Raw genomic sequence first — 23272 nt, 5'->3', positions numbered from 1 at the left:
TACGATAAATCACAAATTTTTAATCCCCAGCACGTGCTTTGAAAATTTATTGTCCTTATTAATTTCGTTAACTATGACTTAGGTGACTAAAAGCAGAGACATATTGCATTATATGTCTCTGCTTAAGTCGACAGGATGGAAGTAGATTAAACTTTTATTGATGGGGGCAATTTTCTCTATTTGTTTCTTTTGGACGACAGTGTCAAAATCAGCAAGTTGTTAAAACATACTGAAATTTTAAAATTGAGGAGCGTTTATAACCATAAACGCGGTATCAACAGTTTCATAAACTTCTATAAAACCAAAATGGGTCTGTTGACAATATTGAAATTTTACTTGCAAAGTTTTGCTCATGTCCGGTTGCATAATTGCAATCGAACGTCGCGACCGCCTTCTTCCAATCGCAATTAAAAAACGGCAACCAAACAGTTACTATTAAGAAACAAGACACCTCTTTGATGATAGACTCTCTGTTTTTGTATGTTCTATATGTTTTAATGTTCACTAATTGTCGATGATAACTGCAGATTAATCAGACGCAAGGATCACTGTAATTCAAATCTAGAAACCATAAAAGATGGTTGTTTTCAATTATAAATAAAAGAAAAAGGATGGATGGACTAAACCCAATAACTTGAATTCGCATTTTGGTCCAGATGAGCAAAACATGCAAATTTATTGTGAAAATAGCAATGCAGAGCGAATAACAACTGTATTCAAGTTTATCTGAATCGAAATTGAGTAACTAAGAAAATCTTTTACAGCTGTAAAGCGTTATATCGAAAAAGTAGACTTTTCCCACGTTCACCTCATCGACTCTACTACAAAAGGACGCCAAAAATGTTTGTCCTAAGTCTAACTAAATACCGAAAATTGAAATTTGAATTTCTTTTATCATTAATTTCATGCGACAAATTTTGCAAATGTTCCCATGGATTCAATAGACTAACACTGCATCGGATAACATCTGTTGGTATTGATTTTGTCGTGTGACTTTTCGTTGGTTTACCTTAAAAAGAAATAACTATAATATCAGTTAATAGATGGCTGTCAAGTTATTTTACCTTTGGCAGTATTCATTGTTGACTTTTTCCATTCAATTAGTTCACGAGACAGGTGCCTAGCCGAGGAGAAGGTCGGAAAGAGTGGCGTGGGAATGGAACGTGGCAGGACTTTGGGCGAATGGTTAAGGAAGCACGCGCGCACCTGCTCCTCACAGCAGACGATTAATAAGAAAACTGTTTGTGATTTGATAGAGTGAGCATGGACGAGGGTACATGCTTAACTTTGTAACCTAGGTAATTAGTAAATCTTGAGTTAAAAGTAGTATTTACATTTTCCCACGGTTTTAGTGACATGATTGTGGTGAGTTATCTGACCGTGCACTTTTTAAATATAACCCAAGAACAGGACTTTCACCCTTTAAACCGTTGCCTAAGGCAATTGAATCACAAGTAATGAAATAACATTTGAAGAAAACAGAATTATAAATCGCAGGTTGATGACCGGTTTGCCTATTTTATACCGACAAGCTTATTAAAAAGTGCTGACTAGAACTCCACGTGTCAAGCAAATAACTAAGTCGTTCATAAAATATGATAAAATACTATTATAAAATTTAAAACACAGTTTACGTTCAAACATAGTTACAGTATAGGTATATACCCATATAATCACTTAAAAAGTTTTAATAAGTAACGAGAACATCAAAATATGACCCTTATATTTAATCTTTATAAAAGTTAAGAAACAATGTTAACATCAAAATATTGTTTCCGAAACCGGGAATTTTGATGGCCAGATCTTTAAATAATTAATGCAAAATCGTCAAGACAACAAAACACTATACAGAAATTGGAATACCCAACTAAAACGCAAAGTAATCTCATTTGCTCTGGAAGGATAAGCAGATCCTGATTCACAAGTCACACCCGTCGTACGCGTTACTCGTGATATGAAATACAAATTCAATAACTAGTCTTTCGGCGATGTCAAAATCATTGTGGAAAGATAAAACAATCGGAACATAACTGTGATAATCTTGGACTTGACAGATAAAATATACGTCAAAGTCTTATTCTTTGAATGAAAACATACTGTATTGTCTGTGTGTCGACTTTATCTTGGACTAAAGAAAATATAGTATTATGTCTGTCAACTCGGTATCTTGGACTGACAACAGAAACTATGTGTGTCTCGGAACTGCATCTAGGACTAACTTCAGACAGCAGCAGATAGTATTCTTCGAGGTCAACTAGATCTTGATACTGAACAGATAGTTTTCTGTGTGTCAACTCTGTCTTGAATTTAATCTGGATGTCTACTCATTTAGGACGAGGTATAGACAACATGTAGTTTTTTCTGTGTGTCAACTCGGTATTGGACTAGACAACAGAGAGTGTTATGTTTGTCAAACTTTTTGGAATTTTAGATCCTCAATGCTCTTCAACTTTGTACTTGTTTGGCTTTATAACTATTTTGATATGAGCGTCACTGATGAGTCTTATGTCGTACTAAATTATAATCCTGGTACCTTTGATAACTTTATATATCTTAAAAAAGAAAAGAAAATAATATTCCCTTTGTCAACACCATTTAGGACTTATATACTTTTAAACAGTATTGTCTGTGTGCTGTCATTTCTATCTTGAACAAAACAAGTAGTACACATTTTTGTTAAGGGTCAGCTGAAGCATGCCTTCGGGTGCAAAATTTTCTTGCTGTGTAGAAGACCCTTATGTGGCATTCGATTGCTTTTTTACTCTTTTGTAGGGTTGTTGTCTCTTTGACAAATTTCCCATTTTCATTCTCAATTCTAACAGATACATACTATATTGACACTCAATCTTTAGATTATGTCTAGTATAGATAACATGTAACATTCCCTGTGTGTCAACTTCGGTCTTGGACTAGCTAGCCATCAAACACTTACTATGTTTTAACTCTAGCTTGACTAGAACACAGTTAGATTTCTCCATGTGTCAACTCTAGCTTGACTACAACACAGTTAGATTTCTCCATGTGTCAACTCTATCTCGAACTAGACAAAATATGTATTCTCTGTGTCAACTCTTACTTGGACTTCGAAACGTTTTTTTCCCCACTGTTTCAACTGTATCTTGGAGAAGAAAACAGATAGTATTCTCGTTGAATCAACTGTATCTTGCAGAAGAAAACAAATAGTATTCTCATTGTGTCAACTATATCTCGGACTACAAAACAGATATTATTCTGTGTGGCATCTCTATCTTGGACTACAAAACAGATATTATTCTGTGCGTCATCTTTATCTTGGACAACAAAACAGATATTATTCTGTGTGTCATCTCTATCTTGGACTACAAAGCAGATAATATTCTGTGTAGCATCTCTATCTTGGACTACAAAGCAGATAATATTCTGTGTGGCATCTCTATCTTGGACTACAAAGCAGATAATATTCTGTGTGGCATCTCTATCTTGGACTACAAAACAGATATTATTCTGTGTCATCTTTATCATGGACTACAAAACAGACATTATTCTGTGTGTCATCTTTATCTTGGACTACAAAACAGATATTATTCTGTGTCATCTTTATCATGGACTACAAAACAGACATTATTCTGTGTGTCATCTTTATCTCGGACTACAAAACAGTTATTATTCTGTGTCATCTCTATCTTGGACTACAAAACAGACATTATTCTGTGTGTCATCTTTATCTTGGACTACAAAACAGATATTATTCTGTGTGTCATCTCTATCTTGGACTACAAAGCAGATAATATTCTGTGTGGCATCTCTATCTTGGACTACAAAGCAGATAATATTCTGTGTGGCATCTCTATCTTGGACTACAAAGTAGATAATATTCTGTGTGGCATCTCTATCTTGGACTACAAAGCAGATATTATTCTGTGTGTCATCCCTATCATGGACTACAAAGCAGATATTATTCTGTGTCATCTTCATCTTGGACTACAAAGCAGATATTATTCTGTGCCATCTTTATTATGGACTACAAAGCAGATATTATTCTGTGTCATCTCTATCTTGGACTACAAAACAGATATTATTCTGTGTGTCATCCCTATCATGGACTACAAAGCAGATATTATTCCGTGTCATCTTTATCTTGGACAACAAAACAGTTATTATTCTGTGTGTCATCTCTATCATGGACTACAAAGCATATATTATTCTGTGTCATCTCTATCTTGGACTACAAAGCAGATATTATTCTGTGTGTCATCCCTATCATGGACAACAAAGCAGATATTATTCTGTGTCATCTCTATCTTGGACTACAAACAGATATTATTCTGTGTGTCATCCCTATCATGGACTACAAAGCAGATATCATTCCGTGTCATCTTTATCTTGGACAACAAAACAGTTATTATTCTGTGTCATCTCTATCATGGACTACAAAACAGATATTATTCTGTGTGTCATCTCTATCTTGGACAACAAAACAGATATTATTCTGTGTGTCATCCCTATCATGGACTACAAAGCAGATATTATTCTGTGTCATCTCTATCTTGGACTACAAAGCAGATATTATTCTATGTCATCTTTCTCTTGGACAACAAAACAGTTATTATTCTGTGTCATCTCTATCACGGACTACAAAACAGATATTATTCTGTGTGTCATCTTTATCTTGGAATACAAAACAGATATTATTCTGTGTGTCATCTTTATCTTGGACAACAAAACAGTTATTATTCTGTGTCATCTCTATCTTGGACTACAAAGCAGATATTATTCTGTGTGTCATCCCTATCATGGACAACAAAGCAGATATTATTCTGTGTCATCTCTATCTTGGACTACAAACAGATATTATTCTGTGTGTCATCCCTATCATGGACTACAAAGCAGATATTATTCCGTGTCATCTTTATCTTGGACAACAAAACAGTTATTATTCTGTGTCATCTCTATCATGGACTACAAAACAGATATTATTCTGTGTGTCATCTCTATCTTGGACAACAAAACAGATATTATTCTGTGTGTCATCCCTATCATGGACTACAAAGCAGATATTATTCTGTGTCATCTCTATCTTGGACTACAAAGCAGATATTATTCTATGTCATCTTTCTCTTGGACAACAAAACAGTTATTATTCTGTGTCATCTCTATCACGGACTACAAAACAGATATTATTCTGTGTGTCATCTTTATCTTGGAATACAAAACAGATATTATTCTGTGTGTCATCTTTATCTTGGACAACAAAACAGTTCTTATTGTGTGAGTCATCTTTGTCTTGGACTACAAAACAAGATAATATTCTGTGTGTCATCTCTATCTTGGACTAGAAAACAGACAGCATGCTCTATGTGTCAACTTGATCTTGGAAAAGAAAACAGATTGTTTTCTCTTATGTTTCAACACTACCCTGCACTAGAAAAGAAAGTATTATCTTTGTGTAAACTTGATCTTGGGACTAGAAAACAGATAACATTCTCAATGTTTCAACTCTACCATGAATAGGACACATTAATAACAGAAACATCTTTCAACAAAATAAATTTATTCATATATTTTAATGTCATTGACATAAAGAGTAGCACTTATATTTTTATTAACACTGATTTTTCACCATCAAAAAGTATACATGCAACTCCAGGATGATTTAAAAAAGACCCATTGTCTTTACATAAATCTTTTCTGTACACGAAGAAAAAAAGGTTTTATTTATTAAATAAGTCATGTAACAACAATAATGTGTCCCCAGTACACGGATGCCCCATCCACACCGTCATTTTCTATGTTCAGTGGACTGTGAAAATGGGGGGAAATTTCTAATTAGGCATTAAAATTAGAAAGATCATATCATAGGAAACATGTGTACTAAGTTTCAAGTCGATTGGACTTCAACTTCATCAAAAACTACCTTGACCAAAATTTTAACCTGAAGCGGGACAGACAGATAGATAGAGGAACAAACGAATGAACGGACGCACAGACCAGAAAACATAATGCCCATAAAAGGGGCATAAAAATACAGAACTTGTGTATATAAGTAATATTCACAGATCATTTGAAATTTTTTAAACCAGTATGATTTTAAACATTTACTCAAACTGCATTTTATGCATAATGACCCACTTATGTTAGTAGCTGATACAAATTACCAATAAATTTTAAAATAAAATTGAATGATAACCTTTTTAGAAATAATGCATGATGAACTAAAATTCATCTGATCTTTTTTTCCCTGACAATATCAGTGACACTCATAAATAATGTATATTTAGGCCATAAAAATGTATACATGTATGTAGTTATACAAATGTATCACTTAAGCTGTACCATTTGTGATTACTTCCAAGTGATGGACTTTTAACTAGGGATAGGCTGGCAGGTATAGCAAGTAAACTGCTTCACATGGAAGGTTTTAATTCTACATGCAAAGACAATACAAATAACTTCTGTCATAAACAAGTAATGTTAGATGTGGAACAAAATTCATCAATTATTTAATTATTTATTTTTAAAAGCAATGGGTGTGGTGGTTGTATAATTTACCACATGCTGACTTAATTTACCATATACTGCATGTCCTACTTTCTTAACACTGATTCCATTTATAAAAAATAATTTATTTTGGCAGCAGAAAATAAATGGGATAGTTTAATGTCATCAAGGCAGATAAATAGGATGAAAGTCAAAGCTTCCATTTACTTTTGTGAATTCGTGATTTGTTTTTGTTCAAATTTTTACAAAAATTGACATTCAAGAGATGCATATTTTATGACACTAAGTACAATGAATACCAGTATGATTTCTTTCAGTTCTGAACATGAGGACAGTCACTCACAAAACATGCTGAAAAAAATACATCTCTAAACACGAAGACAATCACTCACCAAACAAGCTGGCAAAAACCATCTTTTAAATAAACGGAAACTTTTAAAACTGACTTGTATCTACTAATCAGAAAAAAAGACGTTTTGTAAAGGCCACAAAATAAACATTTGGATGTTATGTCACAAAACGTCTTGCAAGAAAAAGTATACATGTTGTAAACATTTAAGAATAACCACAATTAATTTTCATTGTAATTTTTTGGTAATAAAAGTTCCAGTCCTAAAATCTTGTTGATAGCCAGCAAGACTACTGAACATGAACCAGTAAGATATATTCATTCTGAAAGATATGCAAGATTTCATATTTTGAGACTTACAAGACTAAATACACCTTCTAACTTTTTGTCCAAATTACTTGACATCACAAAGTTTCACGTAAAAATAAAAAAAACTTTCCCATGATTCTGATGAAAAGAACTTTTGAGACAATGTTCAGACAAAAAAAAATTAATTGAAAAAAGTATCTCATATCTAGAACATGATCTGATATATATACTGTTTTTTCAAAAGCTTAAAAATTAACACAAAAAAACACTCATCAAAATAAGTATTGCAGGCGAACAACCCACAGAGTTCAGATCAGTTCTTAACTGTCGATCTTTATGTTAAATGTAGCAAATATTCAATATTTTAATATTCATTATGTACACCCAAGGGAAAATTAGACGTCATAACACTGGGTGTGGGAGGAACAAAAATTGTCTACATAATATTGATGAGCAGTAATTAGTATAATAATTCATTTCTGAAAGTCTTATGCTAAAATAAATAGTGCGTTTAGGATTTGTAATGCCCATGTTGTTTCACTGATGCAAACTGTTGCCTGTATTTCCTTTTGTAACATTGACAAAAGATTTTAGAAAAAATAAATTGTTTGAAGAACTGTCTGATCTTAAATAATATATAATACACAGATAATAATTACAGGGCAGAGGCAGGATGTACGAATGTGGTGTAATATTATTGGTGAGGGTGTGTTGAGGCCTGGAGAGGGAAAAGCATTTAGAAAATACAAAATTAGTCTGCTTGTTTAGCAAATTGTTCATTTGAATTTTAAATAGAAACACAATCAGCAATTTTGAAAGTATATTCTGTGTGTTCTGTCACCTCCTAACTACAGCCTTGTATGGACAGTATCAATTGAAATGTTTGTAATGTTCGAAAACAAGATTTCATTTCAAAGCAAAACAAATGCATACATGTGATTCTACTGGCTGGAGTAAAAATCTCCCTCTTTTCAGACCCTCTTCCTTCTTCCTGTTAACATTTGAAAATGACCCACAGAACCCAATTGGGAAGGAACTTCTGAACTTCATGCAGTAACACTTTGTTCATTACAACTTATTTTTTTCTACTTGAAGCTTAATTCTGATGCTTTAACAGGGAAACAAAACTTAACATTTTCTATCCAGCAGCTCAACCTGCCAGAATATGACAGATTAACATAAGCACTTAGAGCATGATATTCAACATAAATTCAGGGTCCAACCAAATATTTAGTAGCTTGGGCTATTGGGCCCTGCAACATCTTTCCCTGCTGATTCTTAAACCATAGTTTTGAGCTTCTGTAGAAATTCATTAAACAGATACATAAGATCACATGTTTTTACAGAATTGATATCAATTAATCACAAAATTTGAAAGAGTTTCTTTAGTTCAACCATTAATTGCCAGTCAGATTTCTGCATCTCATCTCTAAAATGGTCCTTCACAGCATCAATAGACTCTCTCGATATCTGAAAAAGATAAGAAATAAAATTTTAACAGAAGTGATATTCAACCAAATCCATAGGAGTGACATTTATGTTTGTATTAGATACACCCATGAAGACTTTAACCCAATTAGGTGTTTCTAAGTAACACCATCATTATTACATGGTATCAGTATTTTTATTGTAAAGTTTTGAGTAACAAAAGTTACAGGATCAAGACAGACAATTCTGCATCAGTGTTAATTTATTGAATTCAATACTTTTAATTTTAGTTATAAAGGGCTGATAAGAACATCCAATTTGTGATACCAAATGAGAACTTGATCACAGTTAAGAAATTTCGTTAAAATTAGGATAGACTCTTTTTTTTTTTATTCAGACGAGTTTTAAGATTTAAGATTTAATGCTGAAATATATATATGTATGGGCAAAAATGTGAGATTAATTATTATGTATACAAATAATGCATTAAAATATTTAAGGTGAGTTTTTTTTTTTTTTGCAACATTGCAAAAGAATTCTGAATTTACAGTATATATCTGCACTAAAAAACTTCAGTATGAACATACAATGATATATACAGGTCATATAAATAACAAAGTATTCTTAAATCAAAATAAAACTACCTATATTTAGATAGGTAAAGCAGTGGGGGTTGTAAACATCAAAATGACATTAATCCTAAATGTGTAAATATTGAACTGTGTCAATATCATTGCTGAATAGTCAAATCTCTTAAGTTTATTTAAACACCCGGACTCCGTCATTCAAGCTAAGACTGGCTACATTGACTTAATCGGACTTTAATTCTCTAACAAACATGTTTTGAATACACAAGACTAAATGTGATGTCCCCCTGCAAGCTAACCAAAAAGCCTAAAGACAAAATGATGGTTTGTGGTTAGATATTGTTGTTTTATCAAGGACAAAATCTCCAAGCGTTGCATTTAAGCCATTGGTGAGATCATATCTGTGAACTTGGAAATATTAAGTAGTTTAACCATGATCATCAGAAAACCAGTGATTCAGATAGTACCAAATACTAAGTGACATTATTTTAAATTTTATAGCATACTATTTCCTTACTGAAGGAACTCATTTAAATATCAGCTCCATCTGTATACTGAATTTTATGAAAAAGACTTCTTAATATAGCTGCAACATGTCTTTTAATGGTGCTATAGTAATTTTAAAGAACAAGCAATATAGGGCTAAACTAACTATTGCTCTACCACAATTAATCCTAATTATAGTCCCTAGTCCTAGAAAGTAGTGCTTACCTAACCTTTATCCAAAATGGAACCTAAATGGTCCTTAGTTTTTAGATTAGAATATTTTACACACATGACTTTATATTGTTCAACCCGAAATAGTTTTCAAGTTAAAAAAAAATCTATCATTTTTTAAGGGTTAAAAAAATAGACTACTAAAATACTACATGTACATCAAGTACATTGGATTTGAGGTGGTGCCATGAAAGTAATAAATAAGCCGTTTTGGTATTTTACATGAATTCAGGTTGACCATTTAGTACAGTGATCTATAATTGATTACGTCTACATTCTTTGGTTAATGGTGCATAGTTGTCACCGGCTGCAGGCGCGGATCCAGAGGGGGGGTTCCGGGGGTTGGAACCCCCCCTTTTTTTGGACGATCAATGCATTTGAATGGGGACATGTATTTGGAACCCCCCCTTTTTAAAATGGCTGGATCCGCCCATGGGCTGGCAATAAAACAAAGTGCCCATATTTTTATATGGAATTCAGATCAAATTTCAATGCTAGATTCCGCACGGGTGCTTTTTATTACATAACTCTTTTAAATATTACATTCGAAACCACAAAGCATACATTTCAGCGAAAGGTTATCCCAAGGATTTTGTTAGCTATGTATTACATAATCATGTCTTTAATAGTACTTTTCAATATAAAATTACTCAAGCTGAACAGCCTCAGAATTTAAACACTCAAGACCACAGGTGCACAAAAAGGACCCATCAAATAAACCCCAGATATGATCATCATTGTCACATCTATTCTTCTTAGAACACAAATTTCTTAAGTGGACTAAATCCCGGACAAGAAGTACTCTAATGACATCATTACTTGTGGGCTGAAGAAAACCACAAAGTTCCTATAAACCCTAATCCTGTTTGAATAATTTCCACAGCGAACTTTTTCTTTTCCTAAACAGATTATATAGTACTGTGTTATTATCCAACAGATCATGAAATCTTAAATAAAATCTAATAACGCAGCTAAAAGTACCAAAGAACCCTTTAAGATGGTGTTATTTTTCTGGTAGTTTGAATTGAGGGAAATGCCCTTCATAAATTGTGTGTAACACATCACATACAGATTAAATTTATGTATAAATTCCACAATTGTGTTAAAATGAAGCATATGGAAGATAAAAGAATGGAATTATTTACTACATTAGTACTGAATTAATATTTATTGTACATTTTATCAAGTATTAAATTGGCTCCCACTCCTTGCCTAAGAAGATCATAGTAAGTGCGTCACTTAATTGTTCATATATTATTAATGGGACAATTAATGCAGCTCAATCCCCTTCCTTGTATCTATATGTATAACTCAAGTTTTATACACATAAATCAAGAGTTTTCAAGCTTATGGATATAAATTTATAAGGGTAGGAAACTGAACAATTTTGCCAGTCATGCTAAGCAGGGACTAACCTTGTCCTATGATTAAATTATTTAAGCTAAGCACACAAATGATGGAAAAAAATATTTATTAAATACTGAACTATACGTAACTGTTAAAAAAAATCTATTTAATATAAAATTTCATTTGCTCTGGTCCATTAACATCTATGAATTATAAAAATTAATTAGTACAATGCCAAATAAGATCAACAATCCATTAATTTTTTGTATAAGGGTAGGAAACTGAACAATCTAGAATAGTCATGCTAATTAAGAAGGGACCAATCTTGTCCTATTATCAAATTATTTAAGCCAGGCATAAAAATGATGAAAATTTATATTACTAATAAATATTTTTCTATTAAAAATCAAATTTTATTTGCTCAGGTCCATTAACCTCTATACATTATTAAAATTAATTAGTACAATGTCAAATAAGAGCAACAACCCATGTTTTGTATATATTTACTAATCAACAGAATTTTTTCACACCCACTCACTCCCTACAAAGTACTTAGTACTTAATGCTACCAAATGATATTGAAAAATTTACACAAATGTCTCTCAATTATATCAGAAATTATTCAATTTTAAATATTTGATAACAAACTTAGACTAGATAATTGTCTGTTTTGCTCAATGAAGAATGACATATGAATAAGATAAACACTAAATTACAAGCAGTGCAGGTAGCCTTTGGTTAATATTGGATAAAGGTTACAAAGTGCTTGGGACTAAGGTGGAGGAAGCTATAATTTATGCTTGTGCACCAATATTTAAGTTTTAGTTTATTTACACCATAGGTACACTATAGGAGGGCAATAAGGGCGGATCAATATTAATGTTTCCGTAATGTTAAGAAAGAGATGAGCGAGTTCTCACAGCATTCTCACAGCGTGGACAAGAAAGTTTGATTCACAAAATATCATTTCGATGTTGTGAACAATAAGTGGGAATATGCAATTGCACAATTGTTGTAGACTTTCGACAGACACAAACACAGGCAATCGTCTCTGGGAAAAAATACTTATATATCTTTATATAAACAGGTATACAGGTTATAATAATTCAGAGACAAATGACTGTGGTGACATACTTAAAATAATGGCAGATACTGCCAAAGCACCGGGAATGGATGTAAAAAGGAAGACCATTCTTAAATTTAGCATTGAAAATCAGTACACCTTTTTTCTGCATTTTTTAATTAAGAATTAATAAAGAAAATATAAGCTTACTCTTGACATTTCTGTCCCTATTTTAGACTTTATAGCATCTACAAATTTCCTATCAGTGGCAGAAACAGAATTTTTGGAAGGGAAAAAGGGGATAATATATTTTCTATTCAAAAGGGGGGGGGGGGGCAAACATCTGCTATCCCCTTCCTGAATCTGTCACCCTCTATCATATATGGTAACTATCCAGGAACTAACAAGTGAATATATCTATACAAACATGTCTATTTGTATATTTATATTTTAAAATTTGTATACAGTAGTAAACATCCTTATTAAAGTTAGTTGATAAATGACATATGTGTCTTTTATCATCCTGCACCCAATAGTTGGATAAGTACCTATGTATGTACTAATCTATAGTTGTTTGACATTTTAAAGCAATTTACAAGTCAGTACACATGGCTGGTATCAGTGACAAATCATAGTTCAGTACTATTATTATTATAATCAACATAATATCTCCCATAATATCACACTTCCTATTGCTAGTTCTGTGCAAAAGGCAAACAGGGACAAAATATTTAATAGCCATAACTATACATCATATACTCTTGAGACTATCATCAGATGAATTATCAGGAATCTCCAGTTATATTCTGATTAACAGCCAAGTGGAATTGGTACTATAAATTAAACCACAGTTAACAAGTTATTGTCAAGTTTTGCCTCAGCAAATTGAATGCAGAGCTGATCAGTTTAATTGATATGTACCAGGATGATCAAGTCAAGTGTAAATGTTGATTTTTTTTATTTGATATAAAATCTTATATTTATAGTGACAACAAATATATTCATTAATAATCTGCCTATACATTTCATATTAAGAAGAAGTCAAACATCCCTATTTGAAGATACTTTAATGAACACTCTAGCACACATATGTACCTCTACTGTGACCCCTTTCCCCCTAATAAAAGGGGAAAGCTTTATATGGATGGACCTGCTAGATAGGCTTTCTGTTTACTTTTAAGTTTTTCTATTATGATTTAATAGTTTTATTGTCTGACAAAAAAAATAGTCTTATCCCAGTGACATGTTTTAAAATTAGACTCAATTTGTAGTCACTGTGACCTTGACCTCAATTGTTTAGAGTTATACATAGGTGGCAATCCCCCTGCCCAAATATTTATATACATGTATATATCTTCAAGTTTGGTTCTAATCACATGCAAGCTTCTCCAGAGTTTTTGGTTTGTTTTTTGTGTATATGACCTTGACCTTAGAACACATATGACCTCAAAATTGATAGAGAACTTCTTCTAATTAAATTTGACCATATGGTTTATCCAGGTGGGTCTACAATAGTATACATAGTCTATGTACCATAGGTTTTTGATTAAGAAAGACAGACTGGAAAAACACTATTCCTTGTTACATAGTTAGTTGGATATATCAAAAATTAATATAGTCAATGAGTTCAAAGAGCTATACATATATATATGACTGGGCTTTTGGAACCTGATAATTATCCTGTTTTTTTAAAAGAATTGGAATTCTATCTTCATTGGACTATTCAAAAGATCCCTAACTTAGGGCATAGCGTGCACCAAAGAAGCCTGCTCATATCCTGACTACTGAGAGGTTAATAAAAAATAAAATATTCAATGAAATATATTTCTTCACAAATCATTTTTATATGACACTGTAAAACCTTATACAACAAGTGTGGTATTCTTCAGACTTCCGCACCGAACCCCAAAAAAATCTAATCAGGTATATAAATAGTTCTTTATTGGCGTTTTTTGTGTTTAATTTCCACATAATTAAATTCGACAGGAGCGTTCATGTGTCGAACATGTAGTAAAGAGGAGTCCATTATCCTACTATATGGTGACAGTTTTCCTGTCATTTCCTCGTATTTTACCTGTACACACAGTAAATCGCCTGGCATGCCATGTCATCAAATTTTCGTTAATAATTAATTAACCACTTGTTTGATTAAGTCTCATTCAAAACTGTCATTCCAAAGGATACGAGCCTGCCTTTAACAAACTTTAACAAACCATGTGTAATTTTAAAACCTTCAATCACTTGTCAATCTTAGCATTACATAATTTGTATATACCACATGATTTTATTAATTTACTGATTTATGCTAATCTAGACAATATGATTTGACAATATATTAGATGAGTTTCATTAGTCATTGTTTCCTTCAATAGAAATTATTACCAATACTTATATTTACTTCCACATGAAAGACCATTCACTAATTCACATTTAATACTACCGTAACATTTTTTGCTTTGCTCAGAAGGAAATCTTTCATGTTTATCATAGTTATCACTTTAAAAGACTTATTAAGTTGGAAAGAAACAGAATTAGATTAAATCAATTCAAAATGAAATGGTGATGATTTGAATGCAAACTGTTTAAACAGTCAGTGTCCTCCATGAAATGTGTGTTCCACCTCAGGGGTCTTTTGGTAGTATGGTGGCCTCATGTTTACAAGGCCAAGGGCTTGAACCCTAGAAGGCAGAAACTAAAGACTTAATCGGTATTTGCTGCTTTTCTGCTATGATTGGGTCTTGCAAATGGATCCCTGATATAGTATTCTGTTAATGGAAGGAATGAAATGTTGGGTACCTTGTGACATGTGGCAGCACTATCCAGTAAATTATAATAGGAGAAACTGATCAGCAACCAATAAGAATGTGTCCATAGTACATGGTTGACCTACTCAGACTATCATTTTCTATGAACCCTGAAATTGGCATAAAAACTCTAATTTGCCATTAAAATTAGAAAGATTATGTCAGTAGGGAACACATGTACCTAGTTTCAGTTTATTGGACTTAAAACTTTAACCTGAAGTGGGACAGATGGATGGATGAACAGACGGATGTTCAGTGTCACAAAACAGAAAATAGCTCGATTATGAAAATAGATCCCTGTTATACTATTCTGCTATCAGAGGGAATAAAATGTTTCCTGGGTACCGGATGACAATTGACAGCACTTTTTAGTTTATAGGGGATACATGTAGTAAACTGATGTTATCAAGAACAGCAACCAAAAATTTATTCCATGGTAAATTTATTTTTCGTGATCAATATCTAATGATTGGTCAGTATCTTTTCTCGGGAGGCCAAAATTTTATTCAAATATTTAGGACATATAGAAACAATGTTAGTGTGTAAATGATCCTGTCAATCCTCTCCCCTAATAAGAACATTACTAACAAGGTCTACTTAAATTCTTTTGTACTGTTTCTACATGTTTTACATTTACAAACATGCAATAAGAATGTAGTCTACATTGGTAATAAATTCTTATACATCAGGGGTCTTTAAACATTCATTTTGACGAAATGATTTTTTTTATATTATTAATTAGTCTGATATAAAATTTAAGAGATGTGCCATGATTGCCAATGACACAATTACCTAATTGAGACCCAAGGACAATGATGTAAACAGTTATAGGTCAATGTACATTTCTGCTGATCAGCCATATACATGTAGTAAGTTATATACTAGACCAAAACATGACAAAATAGTCCATTTTTTGAGAACCTTGAATTTAATGTCTATGTGTATTACAAGAGAACAAATAATGAGTGTTGAACAAGCTTTGCAGAAACACAGTTTTATAAATTTCCTGTTTACAAAACTTTGAATTTTTCGAAAAACTAAGGATTTTCTTATCCCAGGCATAGATTACCTTAGCCATATTTGGAACAACTTTTTGGAATTTTGGATCCTAAATGCTCTTCAACTTTGTACTAGTTTGGCTTTATAAATATTTTGATATGAGCATCACTGATGAGTCTTATGTAGATGAAACGCGCGTCTGGCGTACTAAATTATAATCCTGGTACCTTTGATAACTATTCATATTATTTTTTAAGAAATATTGAACTTCAGAAGTTTTTACAAGTAATATTGTTGTTTCTTAAAAGAGTCAAAAAGATTAAATATCCTGGTGAATTAAAAAACCTTACCTTGCAGCAGATTTAAAGTCAACATTACATAATCTTTATAGAAAAGTAAGCATATACTTTTACCAGTAGACCTACCTTACTATATAACAGATCTGTGTGGTCAAAATGTCGCCCAAACATTTTAGGCGAGTCACCAGAGCAAGCTTCTATCTTTATACACACTTCCATTCCTTTTCTGGCAATATCCACAGGTTTGTTGTTATTTTCTATACTGGATATATTACCAATAGCGAGAAACTAAAAATAAATTAAAATATTTCAGTCAGAATAAAACAAAACTTAACAATAATTTCATTTTGTTTTATAACACTGTCAGCATTACAGTTAAATAAAATTCACATTGAACACAACAGCTTTTGAACTATAAAACTAGAGGCTCTAAAGAGCCTGTGTGGCTCAAGTGATTAGAAAAGCTCACTTGGCCCTTTAGGTGAGCTAAAAATGAGCAAAGGACATGGATGTTAGTAACTACAGGTCCCCATAAGGCGATTTCAGCAACAAGCAATACCCATGCTGTAAATGGTCAAGACATGAACAAATGTGAAAAACTTAAACCAACAAAAACAACAGGCTGAATTATGAAAAAACAACAAAGAAGAACAAATAAGACATACAGAAACCAACTACAACCACTGAACTATAGGGTTCTGACTTAGGATAGGCTAGACATACAGAAACCAACTACAACCACTGAATTATAGGGTTCTGACTTAAGATAGGCTAGACATACAGAAACCAACTACAACCACTGAATTATAGGGTTCTGACTTAGAATAGGCTAGACATACAGAAACCAACTACAACCACTGAATTATAGGGTTCTGACTTAGGATAGGCTAGACATACAGAAACCAACTACAACCACTGAATTATAGGGTTCTGACTTAGGATAGGCCAGACATACAGAAACCAACTACAACCACTGAATTATAGGGTTCTGACTTAGGATAGGCTAGACATACAGAAACCAACTACAACCACTGAATTATAGGGTTCTGACTTAGAATAGGCTAGACATACAGAAACCAACTACAACCACTGAATTATAGGGTTCTGACTTAGGATAGGCTAGACATACAGAAACCAACTACAACCACTGAATTATAGGGTTCTGACTTAGGATAGGCCAGACATACAGAAACCAACTACAACCACTGAATTATAGGGTTCTGACTTAGGATAGGCTAGACATACAGAAACCAACCACAACCACTGAATTATAGGGTTCTGACTTAAGATAGGCTAGACATACAGAAACCAACTACAACCACTGAATTATAGGGTTCTGACTTAGGATAGGCTAGACATACAGAAACCAACTACAACCACTGAATTATAGGGTTCTGACTTAGGATAGGCTAGACATACAGAAACCAACTACAACCACTGAATTATAGGGTTCTGACTTAGGATAGGCTAGACATACAGAAACCAACTACAACCACTGAATTATAGGGTTCTGACTTAGGATAGGCTAGACATACAGAAACCAACTACAACCACTGAATTATAGGGTTCTGACTTAGGATAGGCTAGACATACAGAAACCAACTACAACCACTGAATTATAGGGTTATGACTTAGGATAGGCTAGACATACAGAAACCAACTACAACCACTGAATTATAGGGTTCTGACTTAGGATAGGCTAGACATACAGAAACCAACTACAACCACTGAATTATAGGGTTCTGACTTAGGATAGGCTAGACATACAGAAACCAACTACAACCACTGAATTATAGGGTTCTGACTTAGGATAGGCCAGACATACAGAAACCAATTACAACCACTGAATTATAGGGTTCTGACTTAGGATAGGCTAGACATACAGAAACCAACTACAACCACTGAATTATAGGGTTCTGACTTACGATAGGCTAGACATACAGAAACCAACTACAACCACTGAATTATAGGGTTCTGACTTAGGATAGGCTAGACATACAGAAACCAACTACAACCACTGAATTATAGGGTTCTGACTTAGGATAGGCTAGACATACAGAAACCAACTACAACCACTGAATTATAGGGTTCTGACTTAGGATAGGCTAGACATACAGAAACCAACTACAACCACTGAATTATAGGGTTCTGACTTAGGATAGGCTAGACATACAGAAACCAACTACAACCACTGAATTATAGGGTTCTGACTTAGGATAGGCTAGACATACAGAAACCAACTACAACCACTGAATTATAGGGTTCTGACTTAGGATAGGCTAGACATACAGAAACCAACCACAACCACTGAATTATAGGGTTCTGTCACTTAGATAGGCACATCAAGGCTGTCATTGGTCCCATTCCTCAATACAGTATCTGTGGTCATTGTCTGTTCAATTTATTGTTAGTTGTCCCATAATATACTTATGTCAGCAACATTTAAATATACTACTAACAATATTCATATGCAGCTGATATAATTCTTAAACATTTAATTCTTTTTTCTAATTTTGTGGCCTGAGATAAATGGCTTGCAGTGTTTCTGAATTCAAAGACCATGAAACTAATGATGACTATTTTATTCTACAAGCCCAATTATCTGAAAGAAAACAAAAATGTTCCTTCTTTTTTATACCCTTCCAAATCCAACCTTTCCTTAACACTGAAAGTAGAACAGACTAAAAACGTTTGTGGTTTGGAGATTAAGAAACAAGGTTTATAGTATCTTTTATAATAAGCATTACATTTACAGACAAATCCCTGATAATTTCCCTCCAAACTGTACTCAAATGACCACCTACTCAGAATAGCACCATCATCATCATCACATCGTAAAAACATTGTATGATCTATGGATTATGTCTTAGACTAAGTACAATCAGAGTAATGATGTCATTTCAGTAATTAGTCAAGGGCAATTAGTACATAAGATTTCATGCATTGGTATACCACAGCTATGCCTTTATCAGTAGAAGTTTGGCCGCAGGAATGAAAGATTTGATGGTAAATCTATCAAGACAAGTTCAAATAATAAATATAAAGGTTTGTTATACACTGACAAATGGTGCTGAACATGTCTCAAAAATAGGGGTTCCCCAAATTACTGTGGTTAGCAATACTGGGGAAACCCTGACAGTCAGAACTCAGACTTATCTATTAGTAAATCCCTGTCTTGACTTTCGAAAGTATGTTAATTGTGAATCAATGAATTTAGCAAGTTTTTCATCATAAAAGCAAAAGAATGTGAAATTTCAAAAACATTGCCATTTCAGGGACAATATCTTTAAATATGCCCAACTTTTCAACATATTACAGGGCAGACATGTCTTAATCATCAACATTATAAGACCTCAAGAATTAAAAAACACTCCTTTAATCCTGTTGGTCAATTTTATTTATATCAAATTTTGCTTTTCTGCTTCCGTTTCTGAGATTTAAGCCAAAAACAAGTTATACCAACAACATTCTGTTTTACCTAAGGTGGCCATGTTTTCATACAAAATGAATAAAATGAGGATCATTTGTAGAGGACATGCCATACCTCTTTACTGCCAAAGCATATGACTTTACTTTTTAATCTAAGAAGTAAGGTTTATTAAAGCCTATAACTAATTTCAAGTGATGGCATAAGCATACATGGTCTATAAGGGTAAGGTGAGCTAAAAATGCAACATACAGAGAAATGAAACCTGACTTGGTGCATGTACATAAATGCCCATCACAGTTAGGAAGATGAGTACTAGGTTAACCCTGCTTTTATTATCTAGATCAGTTGAAGGAACTATCAAGTACAAATAGTTGATCATGACAAACTTTCTATTGTTGTGAAAGGAATCAAACACACCCCATACTTCATAATACATATAGACAATCTATAATGACACTAACTGAATAAAATTCCTTTTAACTTAGAAAATCAAGACATGCCTATCACTTCTTTCTTATATCATTTACATATTGTTGTGACAATAATTCAACATGTGCAGACAGTGCATCTGCAATATTTACAATGGAATGATGGAAGAAGTCTTTATTATTCCAACACAATTATGATGCTGACTACTCTAAAGCACATTTTTTCAAAGTTGAAGAAACTTGAAAGGTACGCATAGCTGATCATGACAAACTTTCTCCTATTGTGAAAGGAATTAAACACCCCAATACATATAGACAATTCATCATGACACTAACTGAAGAAAACTCCTTTTAACCTGGAAAATCAAAAGACATGCCTTACTTCTTACTAAGATAACTTGCTGTTTTAACACAGTGTGTCTGCCATATTTACCATGGAAGAAGTCTTTATTATTCCAATTAGTATTACTATGTAAATTTTATTTAATGGATTGTGACATAAATATGATGCTGAATTGTACTTATATTCAAAGATACCAGTTTTCAAGTACAAATTATAAGACCCAACACAATGACAATGTATTTTTATTTACTTTGTACTTGTCAGTAACAACAAATTCAATCAAATTATTTGTCCATAAACCATCATGCCCTGTTTGCACTACAATATGACATTTCAAACAGTTCACTTCATAATGAACATGTGTACTAAGTTACTAACATACCTTAAATCAAGTTTAACTGAAAGGGAAGGCAAACTAACAGAAAGATACAAAGACCTAAAAACCTAAGTCCCTCTTTTATTGTTAGAAAACTCTTTGAGGAGTCCGTAGGCGGCCTGTTGCAAGGCAAAATTTCTGTCCCTATCCAATAAACCCTCATTTTCCAGTGGCAGTCCAAATTTCCCTCACCATCATCCCAGATGGCCTCTATTGTGACAAGACCTACCTATTGTATTTATTGTGAACTTGTTCTCGTTCTGAATATGCATGAAATATTTGCCACTGGACGTTACGCAACCAACAATCAATCAATATTGTAGGAAGGTCATTAAAACATATCAAACAGATTTATCCATGCGAGACAAAAGATATAGTTTTCAGACTTATGTCAGTGTCTTAATAACATAAGTCAACCAAGAGAACCGCATTTTGTTTTAAGTAAGGAATACCAGACTATCTGACTGGAGTTACTTGACCTTTACTTATTTGCTTGGTTCAATAATTGCCAAGATCATGGACTAACATTAGGTTCTCATCTTCATTTTTATCTTTTCACATGTTCTTTAGCTAATATTTCATTATAAATCTTCTGACATACATAGGATGGCAATAATGCATGTACTAATTGGACTGCTTAATTTTTTTGTGCAAGTACTTATTTTTTGGTAAAGATTACACACAAAATTAATGAAAAATTTAATTGAATACAAAAATTTGTCTTTTAATTTGTCACTAAAATGAGTACCCCACCAATAATGAATTCACAGTATCCTGCTTTAAAACTTCTCTTCAATAACAAACCTTATTATTACAATGTAACTAACAAAGTCATGAAAGTTGTGACTTGTCAATGGTACCTAATTGAGAACCTTACTCAAGGACTTGTATTGAAGTGCTTGTATGACACGAGGTTTTTGTAACTTGATCGAGAGACATTTCCTATCAATTATACTATTGGACACTAGGTCTGTAGAACAGGAAGTTTTATTGTGATGTAATATCAAGTAACACAGAATTTTGTCATCGACAGTTCCGTAACTGCAGATGTAAGAAATTCCCACAGTAATTAGTAGGATGTACTTTTGCGAATGAGGAATATTTACATAGAAGATACTGCAGTTTTCTTGAAACTTGTAATTGTATGTACTTTTGTCAAATCTTTTAAGTGTGTGGTCAGTGTATTATTTCTTTTGCACAAAAGTACCGTGGGTAAGTCCCTCTAATCTCAAGGTAAACGAAAATACAACTCTGTACTTTTAATCAAATTAGCTATGCACATCCGTATATTTTGCACTGTGTATCATAGGTCTTTGATAATTTCTGCTAAATCTATTAACATCTTTTATATATATATACTTTGAAATATATATAGTTGAAGACCTTATGTTGCCTTTTGCATGTACTCTGGTTATTCTTATGGTTGGGTTGCTGTCTTATTGATCTTTATCCTTCATTTTCATTTATTTATTTCAACATTCTATATATATTTATTTTGAGATTGAGCATTGAATTGTCTATTTATGTTCTTGTCCTGTTCCAATGGGATTTGATTTTAATTTTTTTTACAGCCACACCTTTCTTGTAACATTTCAGTAAAAATTGAAGCAGACATTTAAGTATAAAATGCCAATGATACAGCAACCCAACTACATAGAAAACCTTAAAATATTTAGAGGTCAACTTCGGTAGTTTAGAGGTTGCGGTCTTACACAAAATACCAATACTACAACACTGTAAATGTCAATGAGACAACAATCCAAAGATAATACAAAACCTTCAAGCATTTAGAGGTCAACATAGGTAGTTTTGTGGTCTTAAACCTCCAAATTACCAATACTAAAATACTGTTGTTCATGAGTGTATATAGTTTATGGGGGTAATAAGGGTATTGATGGTGCAATATTACATAATAAGAAACTTCTTTTAGATAGAGACACATTCATAACAGCTTTTGACCTTGACATTTTGATCAGTGTCTGATGTTTTTTTGTTTGGATACATAATGCACAATGTATCACAACACAATGAATGTTATAAATCTGTCAATGAAATGGTATATAGAATCACTTGCAGGAATAAAAGACATTTGTATTGAGATTGGCACTTCCACAACAGAAGGGTAAGGGGTACTTTACCATCATACAAGTAGGCTATAACTTGTGGTATTGTACAGAATACATTTGTCAGTAGAATGCTTCAGTCGTTTTACATAATACTGCGGTACTCGTAAGTCTTAATGAAGTGATATACTATTATCATAGTAACTAATTATCTATCTGTAATAAGTACTTTTCATTCTAAGTTCTTCGTTAA

The 23272-nt window shown here is 32.9% G+C and overlaps 1 protein-coding gene across 1 annotated transcript in view; it reads right to left on the bottom strand.

The window, feature by feature from the left end:
• Positions 1-5513: 5513 nt before the first annotated feature.
• LOC139486797 (eukaryotic translation initiation factor 5B-like) overlaps positions 5514-23272 on the bottom strand; it is a 79201-nt gene continuing 61442 nt past the window's right edge. Inside the window, exons 25-26 of the mRNA XM_071271768.1 lie at positions 16506-16667; positions 5514-8605 (exon numbers count right to left, since the gene is read on the bottom strand). Of these exons, the coding sequence (XP_071127869.1) occupies positions 8498-8605; positions 16506-16667 (270 nt within the window). The 3' untranslated portion in view covers positions 5514-8497. The remainder of the gene's footprint in view (positions 8606-16505; positions 16668-23272) is intronic.

Source organism: Mytilus edulis, chromosome 8 (genome assembly GCF_963676685.1).
Source record: "Mytilus edulis chromosome 8, xbMytEdul2.2, whole genome shotgun sequence".
NCBI classification, from domain to species: domain Eukaryota; kingdom Metazoa; phylum Mollusca; class Bivalvia; order Mytilida; family Mytilidae; genus Mytilus; species Mytilus edulis.
This window is presented reverse-complemented; position numbering and strand designations above follow the sequence as displayed.